Below are 15,034 nucleotides of genomic sequence, written 5' to 3'. Positions count from 1 at the left end.
ACAATTTACTTAAGTTAAGTCCTAGGTTTAATAGGCACATAAACCGGACCAATTTTAAAAGCTGTTGATTTCATGCCTAACAGGATTACAGCATTACAATTTTGCTTTTGGAGACATAAGTGTGCTGCATACTAATGTATTTTTTCTTTTCCCTCGTTGTAATGTTTAACAGTGTCTATATGTGATGTGGTGATATTTCCCTTATCTCAAAGAGAGATCCCTATCTTTTCTCTGTCTGCCTCTCAAAGCTGCAGGTATTTCATGGGTGATATTGGGTTCTGATCTGTAACCTAATTATGTATTTTCCCCAGGCATTCTCCCAACAACTGTACTTGGACAGGTTCAATCCCCTGACCTTGACGACTGGAATGAAAAGGTTTACAGATTTGAAGGCAAACCCTCCAGGTGCTTTGATCTTTTATTGAAGTTCGAATCAGCCTGCTATGAAATCTGCCACTTAGTGGAGGAGGAATCTTCGAGCATGGTGCAGCGATACACTGACATCTCTCGTCGGGCACGGTCATTAATAGTTCATAAAGAATTGTATTCAAAATTCACTCGCAGAAAAGGCAACGGTTCTCTCTCATTACAATGAATGCATTATCGGAGTCGGTTACGCATCAAACCGCTCGCTCTAACGAGCCACCTGTAATCTGGGCTCACCGAATTCATTAAAAGCTCTCAAACAACTCAGGAAGAAAGAAGGCACAGACAAGAAGATGTTACCTCAAACTGATGATGAAATGTGGTTCAGAAATATTTGTCAGTCATTTGTTATGAAAGCATTTTTTGTCTTGAGTGTAATTTTTCTAATTAATTTAGACAATAGTATCAGTATCAGTGTCAGTGCATTATCAGTTAAGTGAGCTGCTCAGGAAGATTACTTTGCACCTCTGTTGTGCTCTAGTGTATCACTTTGGTTCTTGTAGTGTTTTATTTGCTTACTTGACAGTTAATGACCTCATTTGGCTCTGCTACTGAAGGTCACCACCAGACGTAGAGCTCAATTCCTCTGAACATGATTGCACCTTCTCAAATCTAATTTGAACATGAGCAAATGCGAACTTGCTGACCTTGGTCAAGACAGACTAGAGTATTCAACACAGACCAATGCCATGGACTGTATTTGAGGTGTTCAGGTTTTTCTTTTCATTTGTTTAATATTTTTATTCTTATTATTTTATTTTAGTGTACAATCTTGGGAATATTATGTGAGGTGCTTTCTGTGGTTGTGTGATAGAATCAACTCACAGCCTATGGTCTACCCCTGGCCTGTGTCATATATAGTCGCCACTTCAGTACTATAAAGTGACATTGCTTCTTTAATGATATAAGCCCCTTTCTGTTCCCATGCTGTTAAAAGTCATGTGATCTTGTGGCAGGACAATTTTACCCCTGCATATTCAGAGGCATGTTTCAAAACAGCACACGGTGCCCGTATGGCACTCCAGTGTCAACACAGAAAAAGCCATTATTGTGCCAGACTGGCAACTGTCCCTAGTCCCTCTCAATCTCATCATTGTGGGCTTTAACGAAGAGCAGAGTTATAAGTACAGTGCTTGTGGCATCTGTGTGAGCACTTAGGGCAATATAAATATGCATCATTGATGCATTATAATGCATTATATTGTGAGACACCAGGCTGACTGTCTCTCTCCTCTTGATGTGCCCTTTTACCGTTAGAATGGATGGTGAATGTACACTGACACTGATCCAAGATCAGTGCACACCAAACATCTTTGTCTCACCCTCACAGGCAATTCATCCTGAACCAGAGCTCAGGTCAGCTCAGCGTCAGAGAGGGAACCCCACCCGGAAGGTACAGCCTTCAGGTCAGGGTGGCCGACAAGACCTGGCCGGACGTGACTTCCACTGTGGAGGTTGTCGTCAAGGAGCTTAAGGAAGAGGCGGTGCGCAATGCTGGATCTCTGCGCCTGTCCAGTGAGTCTCTCTAGGGCAGGTCACGTATGTTCAGACCGCTGTATCTGTCAGACTTCACCTCTTATTTCACTTTCCAGACCCAACGTGCACAAAATACTTTGCTGATATGCTGATATATATATCATACGTCCCACACATTCAGACTCTTTAACACTGGTTCTAGAGGACCTCAACGCCCCAACGGCCTTCATTCCAGCCTTGCACTGACCCATTCAATTCAACCAATGATCTTCAGCTGAGTTTCCCTGCCTTCTAAGAGAGATAGGTGATTAATAATGAAAGCATAAACTCCCGCTTATATGTACCCTTGAGGAGTCAGGTTGTGAAGACCATCTTTACTTTCTACGGTATCAGGTTTCATACAAAAAAGGCTCTTAAACTTTACAAAAGCTCTTTAAAAGATCTTAAAGATCTTAAAAGACCCCCCAGGGCTGTCCTCTGAAAAACATTCATTCCCGTGAAAGCTTTTGATAAGATGTACCAAGCCTTTACAAATCAGACATTGACCAGACGTGATCCTGTGCTGGCCAATCAGACACTTTACCCTAAATTTGACCTTTAAACATTTGGTTAGAGAATGACGGACAGCGATACCAGGGCAGGGTGGTGTGTAGAACCTTGCTTTAAAAGCAGGGCATTTGAGGCCTTTGTGAAGGGGGTGTAATGTGTGCAGTACCCTCTCTCCCGCCTCCCGCAGACATCACGGTGGAGGAGTTCTTTGCGGCTCCAGAGGGTCAGGAGAGCAGGTACTCCCGGCTGGAGCGGCTCCTGTCGGAGGTCCTGCAGACGGACCGGGACAACGTGCACGTCTTCAGTGTGGCCAATGGCAGCCGGAGCGCCCGCGAGGTCAGCGTGTGGTTCGCCGCCCACGGGTCGCCCTACTATAAGCCTGAGAAGCTCCATGGCAATGTGGCCACGCACAAAGCAAAGGTATCCCCTGTGCACCTCGGCCATGCATGAATCTTTCACATCCATTTAAGGGAAGAAAAAGCAGAGAAGGACACGCTGAGTTCTAGCCCTGGGAGAGGGTGGGGGGGAGGTGAGACAGACGCGTGCTCTTGGGTCCTTATAAAGAATTCAAGACTTCTTAAATTGTAATTCTCACATGCTCTCGTTAAAGTGGAGGACAATGCAAAGAGCCTTCTGCGCCCTGTGTTTACACACAGTGTCTCACATCTCTGACAGTTTAACGGTGGCTATAGACAGTGCATTGGGCCAGGGAAATACAGACATCCTGTGAGTTTACCAATGGAAATGGTGTCTGTGATTTCAGTTCGTTTGTTGAAACTTGACTTTGTAATATCCAATGTCATGAGTTACTTCAGTTTATGATTCTATTGTGTCTACTCAAATGTATATGCATATTTTCAGTGTACATTCATGCCCATTGTAGGTGAGGGTTTCTGTGTTCTTTTTGTGTTCCGTTCTGCTGAGCTTTGACCTCTGCAGGATGGTCTGTGAGCGGCTCCGTCTCTCTCTCTCTCTTAGCTGGAGGCTGTCCTGGGCGTGGCCATTTCCCAGGTGGGGGTGGACGAGTGCGCCTACAGCGACTGCAGCCAGACCGGGGGCTGCTCCAGCACCGTCAGCTTCAGCGACGCCCCCGCCGTGCTCAACGGCGGGAACGCCTCGCTCATCTCTGTCTCAGCGTCAGTCAAAGCCCAGTGCGGCTGCTCGGCCCGCGAAAGCCTGCACCTTTCCTGCGCCTCCTACCCCCGCAGTCCCTGCCTCAATGGGGGCACCTGCGTCGACAGCGAGCTGGGCTACAGGTAAGCGGCTGCCGAGCGGAGAGTTTCTGAGGCAACGCTAATGGAACACAACAACAAAGCCATCTGTGTTTGGAACACTCTGATCTTTTGTACGTGAAAATGGCACTGCGAGGGTGGAATTTTCACAGCAGAGCCTCATGTATGTTTATTTTATGGTGCACGAGTAGTTTTGTTGTGGTGGGTGAGTCAGCAGAAAGCCTGCCAGCACTGCACGTTCCTCACACTAGGCTCAAAACACCTTCTGTGATCATTTGCATTTTTGGAGAGTAAAAAATTAAATGACTCAGAACTTGTTTGCAAGACAATTAATACACAACTTGGAACACTTTGTGTCCTTCCAACGTTTTTCATTGCCTTCATTTGTTTTCAGATGTAAATGCCCCCCTATGTTTGATGGCCCAGAGTGCCAGCAGACCAAGCACACTTTCCGTGGCCACGGCTATGCCTGGTTTCCTCCCATAAGGCCCTGCTTCCAGAGCCACATCTCTCTGGAGTTCATCACGGAGTCAGCCAATGGGCTGCTTCTCTACAACGGGCCCCTGGGGCCACTCCATCCCGGGGACAAGGAGGACTTCATTGCCCTGGGTGAGAATCAGCTCTTGGAAAATAGTTTGCAAAAAAGATTGGGAATCGTTTGAGAATGTTTAAGTTTTTCAATAAGAATACTCTCAAGGACATTAATAATGCATGCTATAATATCAATTTTACGATTAATATGGTTTTAATGAGAGCTTCTCTCTCTGAGCTTCTTAACATCTAAAGGGCTTTGGCCTTGGAAGTCAAAGGATGCAGAACTGTGACTTTGCATGTCACGGCGGCAACTTTTCAAATACAGCAAAGGCCTGCAGTCTTATTGCCATTCAGCCTTTGACTACTGTTCCATCATTTTTTGTCCCGTTTTGCTATTAATCAAGCTGTTCCTGATGGAACTTTCCTAATGCCCACAATGTTATGACAAGGTTAGTAGAGGACAGTGCTGGAATTATGAAGCCTGTGTGATTGGTTTGTTACTTACATGTACACTGCTGTTGTGTAATTATTGAGTGGAGTCCACGGTCCCCCGTCGGAGACAGGAAATCGAAAACGACCACATATTGATTGTAGTGAGGCATTTTTCACTGCAGCAGTTCAATACAGTGCCTGCCAATGTTGCATTCGGGGTCAGGGGGTTAGACACCATAGATGTACACAAAAATCACATAAATCCCGTTAATTCAGGGGAGCGTTTAGCACTACCCAATTGGAAAGGAATCCAGAACATTCAAAATTCATATATCATCACTATATAACAGAACAATATACGACTTTTAAATAGTATTCTTGTTATAGAAGGTGATTTAGGTGCAGCCATGAAAGTTTTAAAGTATGTAACATGTAGGTTGAGTGCACCGAGGTGAAATGAAACTAATCCTAATCATTTTCAGGCACCAGCAATATCGCACTTACACAGAAAGATAAGTGACTCATTGTCATTTTCCTCCCAAGAACACAGTAGGATGTGGCTGGATGTCACGCAGTCAGTGCTGTCCTTGTTCCTGACACGCTGTGCTCAGTGAGGTGAGGAGCTGTTTTAATGAAGAGCTGTTTTTTTTTCCTGGTGGTCTCATGTCCAGAGCTGAAGAGCGGGGTCCCGTCTCTCAGCGTGAGTCACGGCTCGGGGACCCTGACGCTGCAGCTGCCTTCCAGGGCCACCGTCACTGACCGCCGCTGGCACCGCCTGGACATCATCAGCGACGGAAAGGTGTGCACTGTACTGGTGTCGGAGTGGGAGGGACTTTGGGGGTTATGGGCAGGAGACTGTGCCAGGGGTAGCAGGAATTATACTGGAAGGAAAGAAGTACATTGGATTAGAAGGGTGGCTCTGATTGAAGGGGGGGTGGGGCTCTCAGTCATGGAGGGGGTGGAGCTCTGGGTCATGGAGTAGGTGGAGCTCTGGGTCATGGAGGGGGTGGAGCTCTGGGTCATGGGGTGGTGGAGCTCTGGGTCATGGAGGGGTGGAGCTCTGGGTCATGGAGGGGGTGGAGTTCTGGGGTTGGTGGGATGAGGTGTCTAGGGCTGCAGAAATCTCACATGGGCATTTTCTCTGGGAGAAAGGAATATGAGAGTGAGGAATTGAAGATAATAGCTCAGTCTACAGAAGAAAGTGATGCAGCCCCTTGAGGATGGTTTGGCTCGGGGCGGACAGGATTAAAACTGGACTAGGGCTGAAACAGAAGAGGGAGAGGTGGTCCACACCACCTGAAGGAGAAACAGGCGAGTTGCATTTCTCAAGGGGATTTTCATCTGTCTGACGGAGGCGCTTCAGAGCTCTCCCTCCCAGTTTCTTACCCTCCCTCCATCTCCCACAGGGTTAGCAAGACAGGCTATTAAAGTTGGATGGAGAACGCACAGCTGACGCAGGATTACCTAAATATAATTCCTCCGATATTGCCAGGTTTAGCAGTAAAGGCCCCTTCAGGTTCACTGTCCATGTGTTTGTAATTTCCGGTACTTTCTGCAGGCTGTTCAAGCATCAGTGCATTTCTCTAGAGGTGTAGGAAGTGGAGAGGGGTAGGCCCTGAATCCCAGTGCTAGGTTTAATTCCCAAGATGGGGGGGGAGCAGTGTCACTCAAACAGGGCTTGTGTTTCAGACTGTTCAGCTTGTCCTGGACCGCTGTTCCGGGGCAGCGGTGAATGAGGTGGAGGGTCTGGGAGTGGAGATGATGGAGACTGACCAGTCTGTCTGCAAAGCATCAGGCGAGACCCCCGGGACAGACAGGTGAGAGATAAAGATAGCCTTGGGACAAGCCAAGCTCCAGTGACTGGTTTTTCTGAGCACACCACTTCTCCCTGCTCAACTTAACCATTCCCCTTTTCCTCCTCTCTACCCTCCCCAGGTTCCTCAACGTGAACCAGCCCCTGCAGCTGGGGGGTGTGAAGGACTCCCTCCCGCTCCGACGGACGCACCCGCACTTCAAGGGCTTTGTGGGCTGTCTGAGGAACCTGGTCGTGGACAGCCAGGTACCGCACGAGGGCCTCAGTGCCTCCTCTTCCTCTCAAGTGTCTCTGCCTCTTCTTTAGGGTTTTTTTCTTTGCTTTGCTTTGGTCTGTCCTGAAGCTCTTTGCCAAACGCTTGATGGACAGATTCATGAATATCAGTGGGAGAGAGACAGCACTTCTGAACCTGAGTGTGTCTGTGCCTGTCCTCAGTCCTCAGGCCCTCTTCACAAGGGCTGCTTTGGCAATCGCAGGGTGTACTCTGGGAGCGAGCCGGCCAGATGGCTGCTGGAGTACAAGGAAGGCAAGCGGGTCAACAAAGCTTTTTAAAATTCCAAACAAGAAGTAAACTTGACTGCTGGACTTAGTCACAGCAGAATTAGTTCCAATTCCCGCCTTCGCTTGCGTGACAATGCACAAGCGAGTCTCCGGTCGCTGAGAGCGGGCCATTCTGACAGGTCACATGGCCTGGTGGAGGTCACTTAGGGTCACTGTTCAATGGAGGAGGTCATGTGATGGGGGGGGGGTAGCTGAGGCCTTACACTGAGTTCCCCCTGTGTGTGAAAATCTCTCTCTCTCTGTGTTCTCTGTCAGGTGTATGACCTGGGCAACCCCGCGGAGAGTCTGAACAGCACCCCTGGGTGTGGCCTGACCGACGGGGTGTGTCTGACGGCCGGGGGGCCCTCCTGTGGCGTCCATGGAAAGTGTCTCGGAGAGTGGGGCTCCTTCAGCTGCGACTGCCACCCTGGCTTCAGCGGACACAAGTGCGACAAAGGTGCGTGTGTGCACGTGCTGTCACGTGGCAGTGCCTTCGGGGGTGATTATGCGTGTCTGTGTGTAATTGTGTAAGTGTGTGTGACCATATATGTCTGTGTGCCACTGCCTTTGTGTGATTGTGATTTTGTATTTGAATGTGACAGCGTGACTGACTGTGTTGTGTGTGCTTGCTGCATGACTGAGCTGGAGTACATGCGTATATGTGTGTGCGTGTGTGTGTGTGTGTGTGTGTGTGTGTGTGCGTGGGATGATGAGCGTGGGATTATGTGGCTGTTGTGTGAGTGTGCAGCTATATATGTCTGCGAGAGACTGTGCGTCACTCACTGTCCTTATGTGAATGTTCACGTGCATGTGTGTGTGTGTGAGTGTGTGCGTGTGTATGTGCGTGTGTACCTGTGTGCCTGTGTGTGTGTGTGTGTGCACATGTGTGTGCGCACACGTACTTCTGCTCCAGCGTGTCACAGTGCACGGTAATTACCAGGAGACTGCGGATTACTTGTGGGATTCAGGGGAGAGTTCCCACGCTCCCACTGCAACCAGAGACGACTCACAAGAAGAGAAGCTCAATCCTGCCTCGTTTCATGCTTGTCTGCAGGAACTTCTGCTACTGCCAACTCCCAGTCCTTAAATGCACTCTCCGAGCCGCATAAACTTTTCTCTCAATACGCTTTGTGTATATTTGACGTTAGCGAGGCGCCGCTAACACTCAAAACGCTGACGCTGGGAGTGAGTTTGAATGGCGGATGTGGAAGCTGTATGCAGTGAAAGATGCAGCTGTGTTGATGTCTCCTCTCTCCCCCTCCCCCCCCTCCCCCCCAGCGCTCCCAGAATGGTCCTTTGAGAAGGAGAGCATGCTGCGCTACCAGCTGAGGGGGGGCGGGAGCCCCAGACGGACCCACGCCCAGCTGCTGCTGCGCACCCGGTCCTCCTCGGGCACCCTGCTCAGCATGGCCTCCCGGGACGCCAACGAGTACATCATCCTGGAGGTATGGGGAGAGGGGAGCAGGCGGCGCTCCTAAAATACGCGCCCCCCATCTGCGCCCGCCCCGGCTGACCGTTACATTGCATTTCATCATTCTCGTGCATTGGCGGAGGCCTCTTGTCCGGAGCAACTCGCTCGGATAACACTTTGCATAGTATCCATTTATAGATCCTTATCTGTTTATACATTCTATACAGTAGACCCTCAAAAATCCACACACTTTGGTACCAGGGGGTTGGTCGTATCCCTGAAAGGTTTGTAATGCCGAGTAATGCTGAAAATGCACCAAATTTGTACATTTTAATGTATGATTCCAATTCATTTTCCCATTAATTACGGTAATTTACTGTTTACAATCTGATACATGTACTCTAGTGAGTTCACAGAGTAGCCTACTTGTAAGCTACGTTAAAACAGAACATCCAGCAGCTTTTAACAGCCTAAAATAACATTTGAAATGCGAAACTTTGGCAGATCATTAAAAACATGAAAAGTAGGCTTTGAAAGCCCAGCTTGCAAACATGGGACTAATTCTTCTTGTTATGCACATGCCCAAAAATAGTGGTAGGCTGCAGGACAGAATACCTATTCAAAATGAAAAATTTATGAACAAATCAACAAATCAAGTTTTCTCTTACCACATCCTCACCCACAAGGCAGCCAATTGCATGGGTACACCCACTCAAATTAGGCTAAATTTCTTTGTAACAGTAACTCTCTTTAAACATCTGTAGTCACCAATACATCTTAAAATGTCTCTCTCTGGGTATATTGTCACATACGAAAGCTTAAAAGTCTTTTCTATGACAACTGGGCCATAGACAAGATTGCCTTTGGCTCTTAGCTGTGAGAACCAGGAGTGCATTGCTTTGTTAAAGTTCTCATCCTCAGCTTTTCTAATGACCTACTCTTCAATGCTGTGGTATGCCCAGCCTTGATTTTTAATTGCTTAATTTTATGTCCCTTTTTGATATGAGAAATGATGGTTTTATACTCTCTGGCTGTGGTGTGGTTTGTCTTTCTAGTTTTGTTATTTCAAGCTTTGGCTGAATTAACATTGGCACTCTTTTATATATCGCAGTAGAGGTGTTCATAATCCTGATCTTTGAGGTTCTACTGTAGCCAGATATTAACTGTAGCAATTAAAAATGTAGCGTTATTCAAAGGTAGAAGAGTAGTGTCCTGGATGCCACGTATTTGAACCGATAACCTTTCGGGTGCAAGTCCTGCTGTCTAACCACTGTGCCCCATGGCAGATACTGGACGGGCACCTGAGCGTGAGGGCGAACCTGGGCGATGGCGCCCACGCCCTGCGCCTGACCAGCCAGCGGGTGGACGGTGGCCAGTGGGTCCTGGTGGGCCTGCATCGCCATGACAACCTGTTCACGCTGCGGCTGGAGCAGGGCGGCGGCTCGCGGGAGGTCAGCGCGGCGCTGGGGCACAAGCGGGAGATCGTGGTGCACCCCTCCAGCGTGGTGCTGGGGAACAGCCTGCCCCACGGCCAGCACGGCGACTTCCAGGGTAGGACTCGCGAGTTCCCCTTCCCCACCAGCAGAGGGAGCCTGTCTTATTTCTCACATTGTAACCTGTTTAGTTTTTTAGTTCATGTTGTTTTATTAATTAGTTAAGATTCTACAAAGATAAAAGAACACATGCCCCCCCCCAAAACACCCATTCTCCTCCCATTATTGTGAAAGTGCCAACACACAACGTGTAATTACAGTATTTCACAAGCAAATGTGTTTTTTAAGATGTTTTTTTTAATTTTGGAGGTGGGATGCAGAAATTTAGGCCAGAAATAGCTGTTGTCCATGTGGGAATTTGGCAGCTCCGTGTGCGGAAGCTGTGGAGTGATTTCCGCAGTGGCAGGCCGCTGTGTGACCGTGACCATGACCGTGACCGCCTCTCTCCTCCCCGGCAGGCTGCATGAGGGACGTGCGGCTGAACGGCCACTCGCTGCCGCTGGATGGGCAGAGCACGGAGTTCAGCACGGTGCTGGAGCGGCGCGGGGTGCAGGTGGGCTGCCACTCGGACGCCTGCAGCGCCCGGCCCTGCCGCGGGCCGCTCTACTGCGTCGACCTGTGGAGGAAGCACGAGTGCAGGTGCGCTCCGAACCCGACCCCCCCCCCTCCCCGCCGGCCCCGCCGACCCCTGCGGGCGCTCACAGCCACTTGCAGCGATGTCCTGTGTTGCCATGGGAGATCGCATTATTGGCTGGAATCAGCCTCAGAGGAATACGCGTGCTGGATGCAATATTCAGAACATTTTCAGATACTATTGCAAACCAAATACAGTTTGAAGCAATACATGTGTCCATTTTTTCCAAAGCACTAGGTTTCCTTCTTGTGTGCTACACTGCGTGTCCTATAGGAATTCTGTTTTTTTGTTTATGTTGTCTGCTGTGTGCTTGTCGGTGCCTGCCAGGGGTTCTGTGTTTGTGTGTACAATACCTGACTTGGGTTCTGTGCATTTGTTTATAGAGAGACTGACCAGGGTTCTGTGTGTTTTTGGATACATGACTAGGGTTTGCTGTGCTAGTATATACCTCCCTGGGGTTCTTTGTCTTTGTGTGAACAGTACTTAACTGTGCTCTGTGCTGGTGTGCACCTGACTGCATTCTGTGCGCTCCTACAGGTGCCCCGCCGGTCAGGTGACGGTGGCGGACGAGGTGTCGGGGCTCCAGCGCTGCGCCCCCTCCCCGTGCGGGCCCTCCACCTGCCGCAACGGGGGTACCTGCCTGGCCCAGTCGTCCAAGAGCGTCCAGTGCCGCTGCCCAGAGGGGTTCCGGGGGCAGTGGTGTGAGGTCAGCCAGGTGAAGGCCATCCGCCTGGCCGCCCTCAGCCCCAGCTCCATCCTGGCCATCAGCATGTGCCTGCTCGTCTTCTTCGGTAACTACGGCAACGCCCCCAGGCTCCGCCCATTTTCCCATTTTGACACACGGTGGTTATCTCTTCCTCACCCTCTTCTAAGAAGCACACCCTTGCTCTTATGTGCACATAGTAAAATCAACAGACTGGTCACTCCGCACCGAGCAAGAACGGCACCAGGAGTGTCAGATTCACTGCTACCCCTAAAAACACAAAACTCTCCTTCTTCCATGCTCCCCCACAACATGATGCGAAAGCACAAAAGAAAACCCCAGCGGCTACGGCGAGATGAAGACGGAAAGGGGGCGTCGGAGGGAAGAGTTGCGCGCGAGATTAGAGCGATGGCGGCGAGCTGATCCTCTGACAGGTGTGCCGGTGACAGGCTGGCAGCTGCCCCCCAGGCTTCCACCGGCTCCCGTATCAGCCGCATCACAGGAGAGCGGCAGAAATCCTTTTAAGAAATTATTTTTCGCCCGGCGGAGTGAAGCTAAAACAAAGTGTGTCAAGCGGAGCAGAAAAGCGGCGCGCTAACGCCGGTCTGGCATTCATTGACAGATAATCCGATTGATACCCTCTCTGGTGAGGGTGGGGGGGGGGGGGGGCGCACTGGGGACGGTGCCAGGCGGCGCTCTTATCTCCCGTGATAGGGCCCGCGCCAGTGGTGGCGCCCGATTCGGCTGCTTCCTGTTTTTTAATTGAAAATGGGGAAGAGACGCGACTTGTCATCCGTGAATGGCTAAGTGAATAAGTGACCGAAATGGGCAAACACTGTAAATGACAGGACCTTCCGGAAGGGGATGGAGCTGAGGCGTCTGTCTTCTCCTCATGTGCACTCACGCACACATACACACATACACACATGCACACATGCACTCACATACATGTACATTCATATGCACACTCTGTGAGTGTTATTTGTGTAAACCATTGGTTTAGAATAGAGGGCCACTGTGGTGTTTCAGGCAATGCCAGTGAGGTTTTTTTCCTGCTAGTTGCATTGGCTTAGTGTTGGATCTTTTACTATTGTCTGGTGGCACAACTGAATTTGAATTGGCAGGCAGTATCTCAATCTCTTTAAATCTCTGTCTCTCTCTCTCTCTCTCTCTCTCTCTCTCTCTCTCACACACACACTCTCTCTCTCTCTCTCTCTCTCTCTCTCTCTCTCTCTCTCTCTCCCTCCTCAGCTGTGCTGGTTGCCGTGACGGTGTGGAACCAGAAGGGGAGCCGCAGTAAGTTTCAGAAGAGGGGCGTGTACCACATCCCCGCGGAGCACGAGAGCTGGGAGGACATCCGTGAGAACATCCTCAACTACAACGAGGAGGGAGGCGGGGAACAGGACCAGGTACGACCAGGACTGGGGGCTGTAGCACAGGAATCAAGCACGTTCAAAACGCTGCCACCGGATGAAAGCAATCCAAGCACACCTCTGGGCTTTTAATATTGATTACCTATCATCTTAAGTCAAATCACTAAAACCACACAGACCTGCTTTCCAGTCCTGCAATTCTTAGATCATATACAGTGACAGCCATGCTACTGTCATGAAGATAAAATGTATTTGACAGTTGCACTTCCTGAGTCCTCCCTCTTTCAGGGGGTAGTATTGCAATAACACCCCTAGATGGCAGCATAGTACTTTTTTCCATAAGCATTAGCCTAAAAATTCTGTAGTGTTGAAGCTTAAGGAAGCAAAAGGCAGAGGAAAACAGAGAAACTCATTTCAGATGAAAGAGACATTGTGGTGTCAGGAAGTGAAGGTGGAAGAGGAATCTCAGAGTGGAAAATGTTTGCCACTATTTCCCTCCAGAACGCCTACGACATCACGGAACTGAAGAGGCCCCTGTGCTCCAGCCTGTCTCAGTCCTCGTCCTGCACCACCGCACCCCTCATAAAGTCCTCCCAGGGCTCCCAGGAGGAGGTGCACCCTGTGGGGACCACAGGGGGCGCCGCTGCCGCTGCCTACCACCACAGCGCCGGCTGCATCGCCAACTGCCCCATGGACTTCAAGAGCTACGTCTCCAGGATCATCTGGGAGGCAGACAACGACGACCTGGCCCTGCCCATGGACACCTACCATGTCTACTCCATTGAGGGGATGGGCACCCCCGCCGGCAGCCTCAGCTCGCTCGGCTCGGCCATCCCCGAGGACGACTTCAACTACGACTGCCTCCGCCAGTGGGGCACAAAGTTCGAGGGCCTCCGAGAGCTGTACCACCGGCCCGAGTTTGTCCTCACCTACAGGGAAGCCATCCAGAACCACAGCAACAACCACAGCCAGAAACAGCTTTGATGATTTCATGGCCCAGATCCTCTCCCCACCTCCCCAAACTAATTATCGTCACCGTTCGTGTTGCATTCGGTTGAGAAGTAGTTCCGGGTGGTAGGGAGGCAGGCGGACAGAGTGGAGGGGGACTAAGGCATCTTACCTCAAAGGGAGCCAGAGTTTCACTTCCTCTTCCGTGATGAAATTGCAAAGAGCTTTACATGTGGAAAAGGGGTTTGAGGGAATCGCAAACTCGAGAGAGGGTTTTATTTATTGAGTTTTCTCTGTGAAACGTTAAGTGTACTGTATTTATTTTAGCCTTGATATGTTTTTTAAAGCAAGTATGGAAAAGCACTAGCATTCAGCTGCTCCCTTTTTTGTTCTAGATACTGAAGGAAGTTGTGATCTCTTTCCTTAAATAGAGGGACCATGGGGGCCACATTTTGGCTTATCCATAGACAGGAGGGAAAACCAGATGCTATCAGATTAAGTCTGCATTATGTATTATGTACACGGCTTTTTGAAATACTCTGATGGTTTAGGCTGATTTTTGGAGATGGAGTGTAGATTCAGTCAGGAACACACTCCTCACAAAACTACATTTCTGAGGTAGAGTGGTGGTACACGTTGTATGTAACATGAGAGAAGGAGCCTGTGGTGAGTTCACTCCAATAAGGCTGATCTGTGCTACAGACTGACAGACAGACAGCCCAGGGTAGCAATTTCAGGTGTCTGCTAAAACCCACACTCTTTTTAAAAGGCAGCAAGTTAGCACCTCTTATTTGAGCTGGAAGAGGACTCTCCAGGCAAACTGAGTAAGCTCACTTTTTTAATCCGGTTCCAATTGCACTAGTAGAGGCTACTCTATCTCCTCTATAGCACTGCTGAACCCATTTGCCAAAAATACAAACTTTAAAATGCTGATAGCTAGAAAAAGGCATCTTAGTGATGGTTTACATGTGCCAGTAAGTGGAAAAAACCTGTTCGCTCAGCATTGCTAATGTGTACTTCAAAGTGTGACAAGTATGTGAATTATTTTTATACTCTGATATCCACCCCTGGTTGTACACTGTGCTCATGTATTTTTAAGGCTATAGTTTTTTTTCTGTGATGGGGTGTAGGGTAGGTTTTTTGAGGTGCCAGGCCTTTGTGAAAAATTCCTGAGCCAAGCCCTGTGTGATACGCAGATTCATCTTCTAGGGTGAGCGTTTCGCAAAGATGGTCGAGGGAGCTGAAGTCCAGAGGTGAAGGTCTTACACTGTGTTTAGAGCAGATCTGGACTTCACAGCTCATGAGTATCTGTGCAGAAACACTGCTTAGTGATTTTCCTTTTGACCACACACCTGACAAAATTGGATGAATGTATAATAGTAAAGTAGTGAGGAGGTGAAATCTGCGTCAGTAAGTGAGTGACCTGAGAGGTGAGCGTTACCAAAACAGGTCCCCTAAAACAGGACAGAA

The 15,034-nt window shown here is 49.3% G+C and overlaps 1 protein-coding gene across 1 annotated transcript in view; it reads left to right on the top strand.

Annotated features, from left to right (window-relative positions):
* Nucleotides 1-13,793, top strand: part of si:dkey-22o22.2 (neural-cadherin) — a 99,541-nt gene extending 85,748 nt beyond the window's left edge. Inside the window, exons 19-33 of the mRNA XM_036539861.1 lie at nt 312-405; nt 1,757-1,941; nt 2,639-2,871; nt 3,430-3,707; nt 4,078-4,292; nt 5,321-5,448; nt 6,339-6,466; nt 6,585-6,708; nt 7,279-7,459; nt 8,281-8,447; nt 9,700-9,964; nt 10,365-10,545; nt 11,078-11,331; nt 12,495-12,652; nt 13,118-13,793. Of these exons, the coding sequence (XP_036395754.1) occupies nt 312-405; nt 1,757-1,941; nt 2,639-2,871; nt 3,430-3,707; nt 4,078-4,292; nt 5,321-5,448; nt 6,339-6,466; nt 6,585-6,708; nt 7,279-7,459; nt 8,281-8,447; nt 9,700-9,964; nt 10,365-10,545; nt 11,078-11,331; nt 12,495-12,652; nt 13,118-13,600 (3,074 nt within the window). The 3' untranslated portion in view covers nt 13,601-13,793. The remainder of the gene's footprint in view (nt 1-311; nt 406-1,756; nt 1,942-2,638; nt 2,872-3,429; nt 3,708-4,077; nt 4,293-5,320; nt 5,449-6,338; nt 6,467-6,584; nt 6,709-7,278; nt 7,460-8,280; nt 8,448-9,699; nt 9,965-10,364; nt 10,546-11,077; nt 11,332-12,494; nt 12,653-13,117) is intronic.
* Nucleotides 13,794-15,034: the final 1,241 nt, after the last annotated feature.

The sequence above is a fragment of the Megalops cyprinoides genome, chromosome 10 (assembly GCF_013368585.1).
Source record: "Megalops cyprinoides isolate fMegCyp1 chromosome 10, fMegCyp1.pri, whole genome shotgun sequence".
NCBI classification, from domain to species: Eukaryota; Metazoa; Chordata; class Actinopteri; order Elopiformes; family Megalopidae; genus Megalops; species Megalops cyprinoides.
Note: the sequence above shows the minus strand (reverse complement) of the source record. Positions and strands in the feature narration are given on the sequence as shown.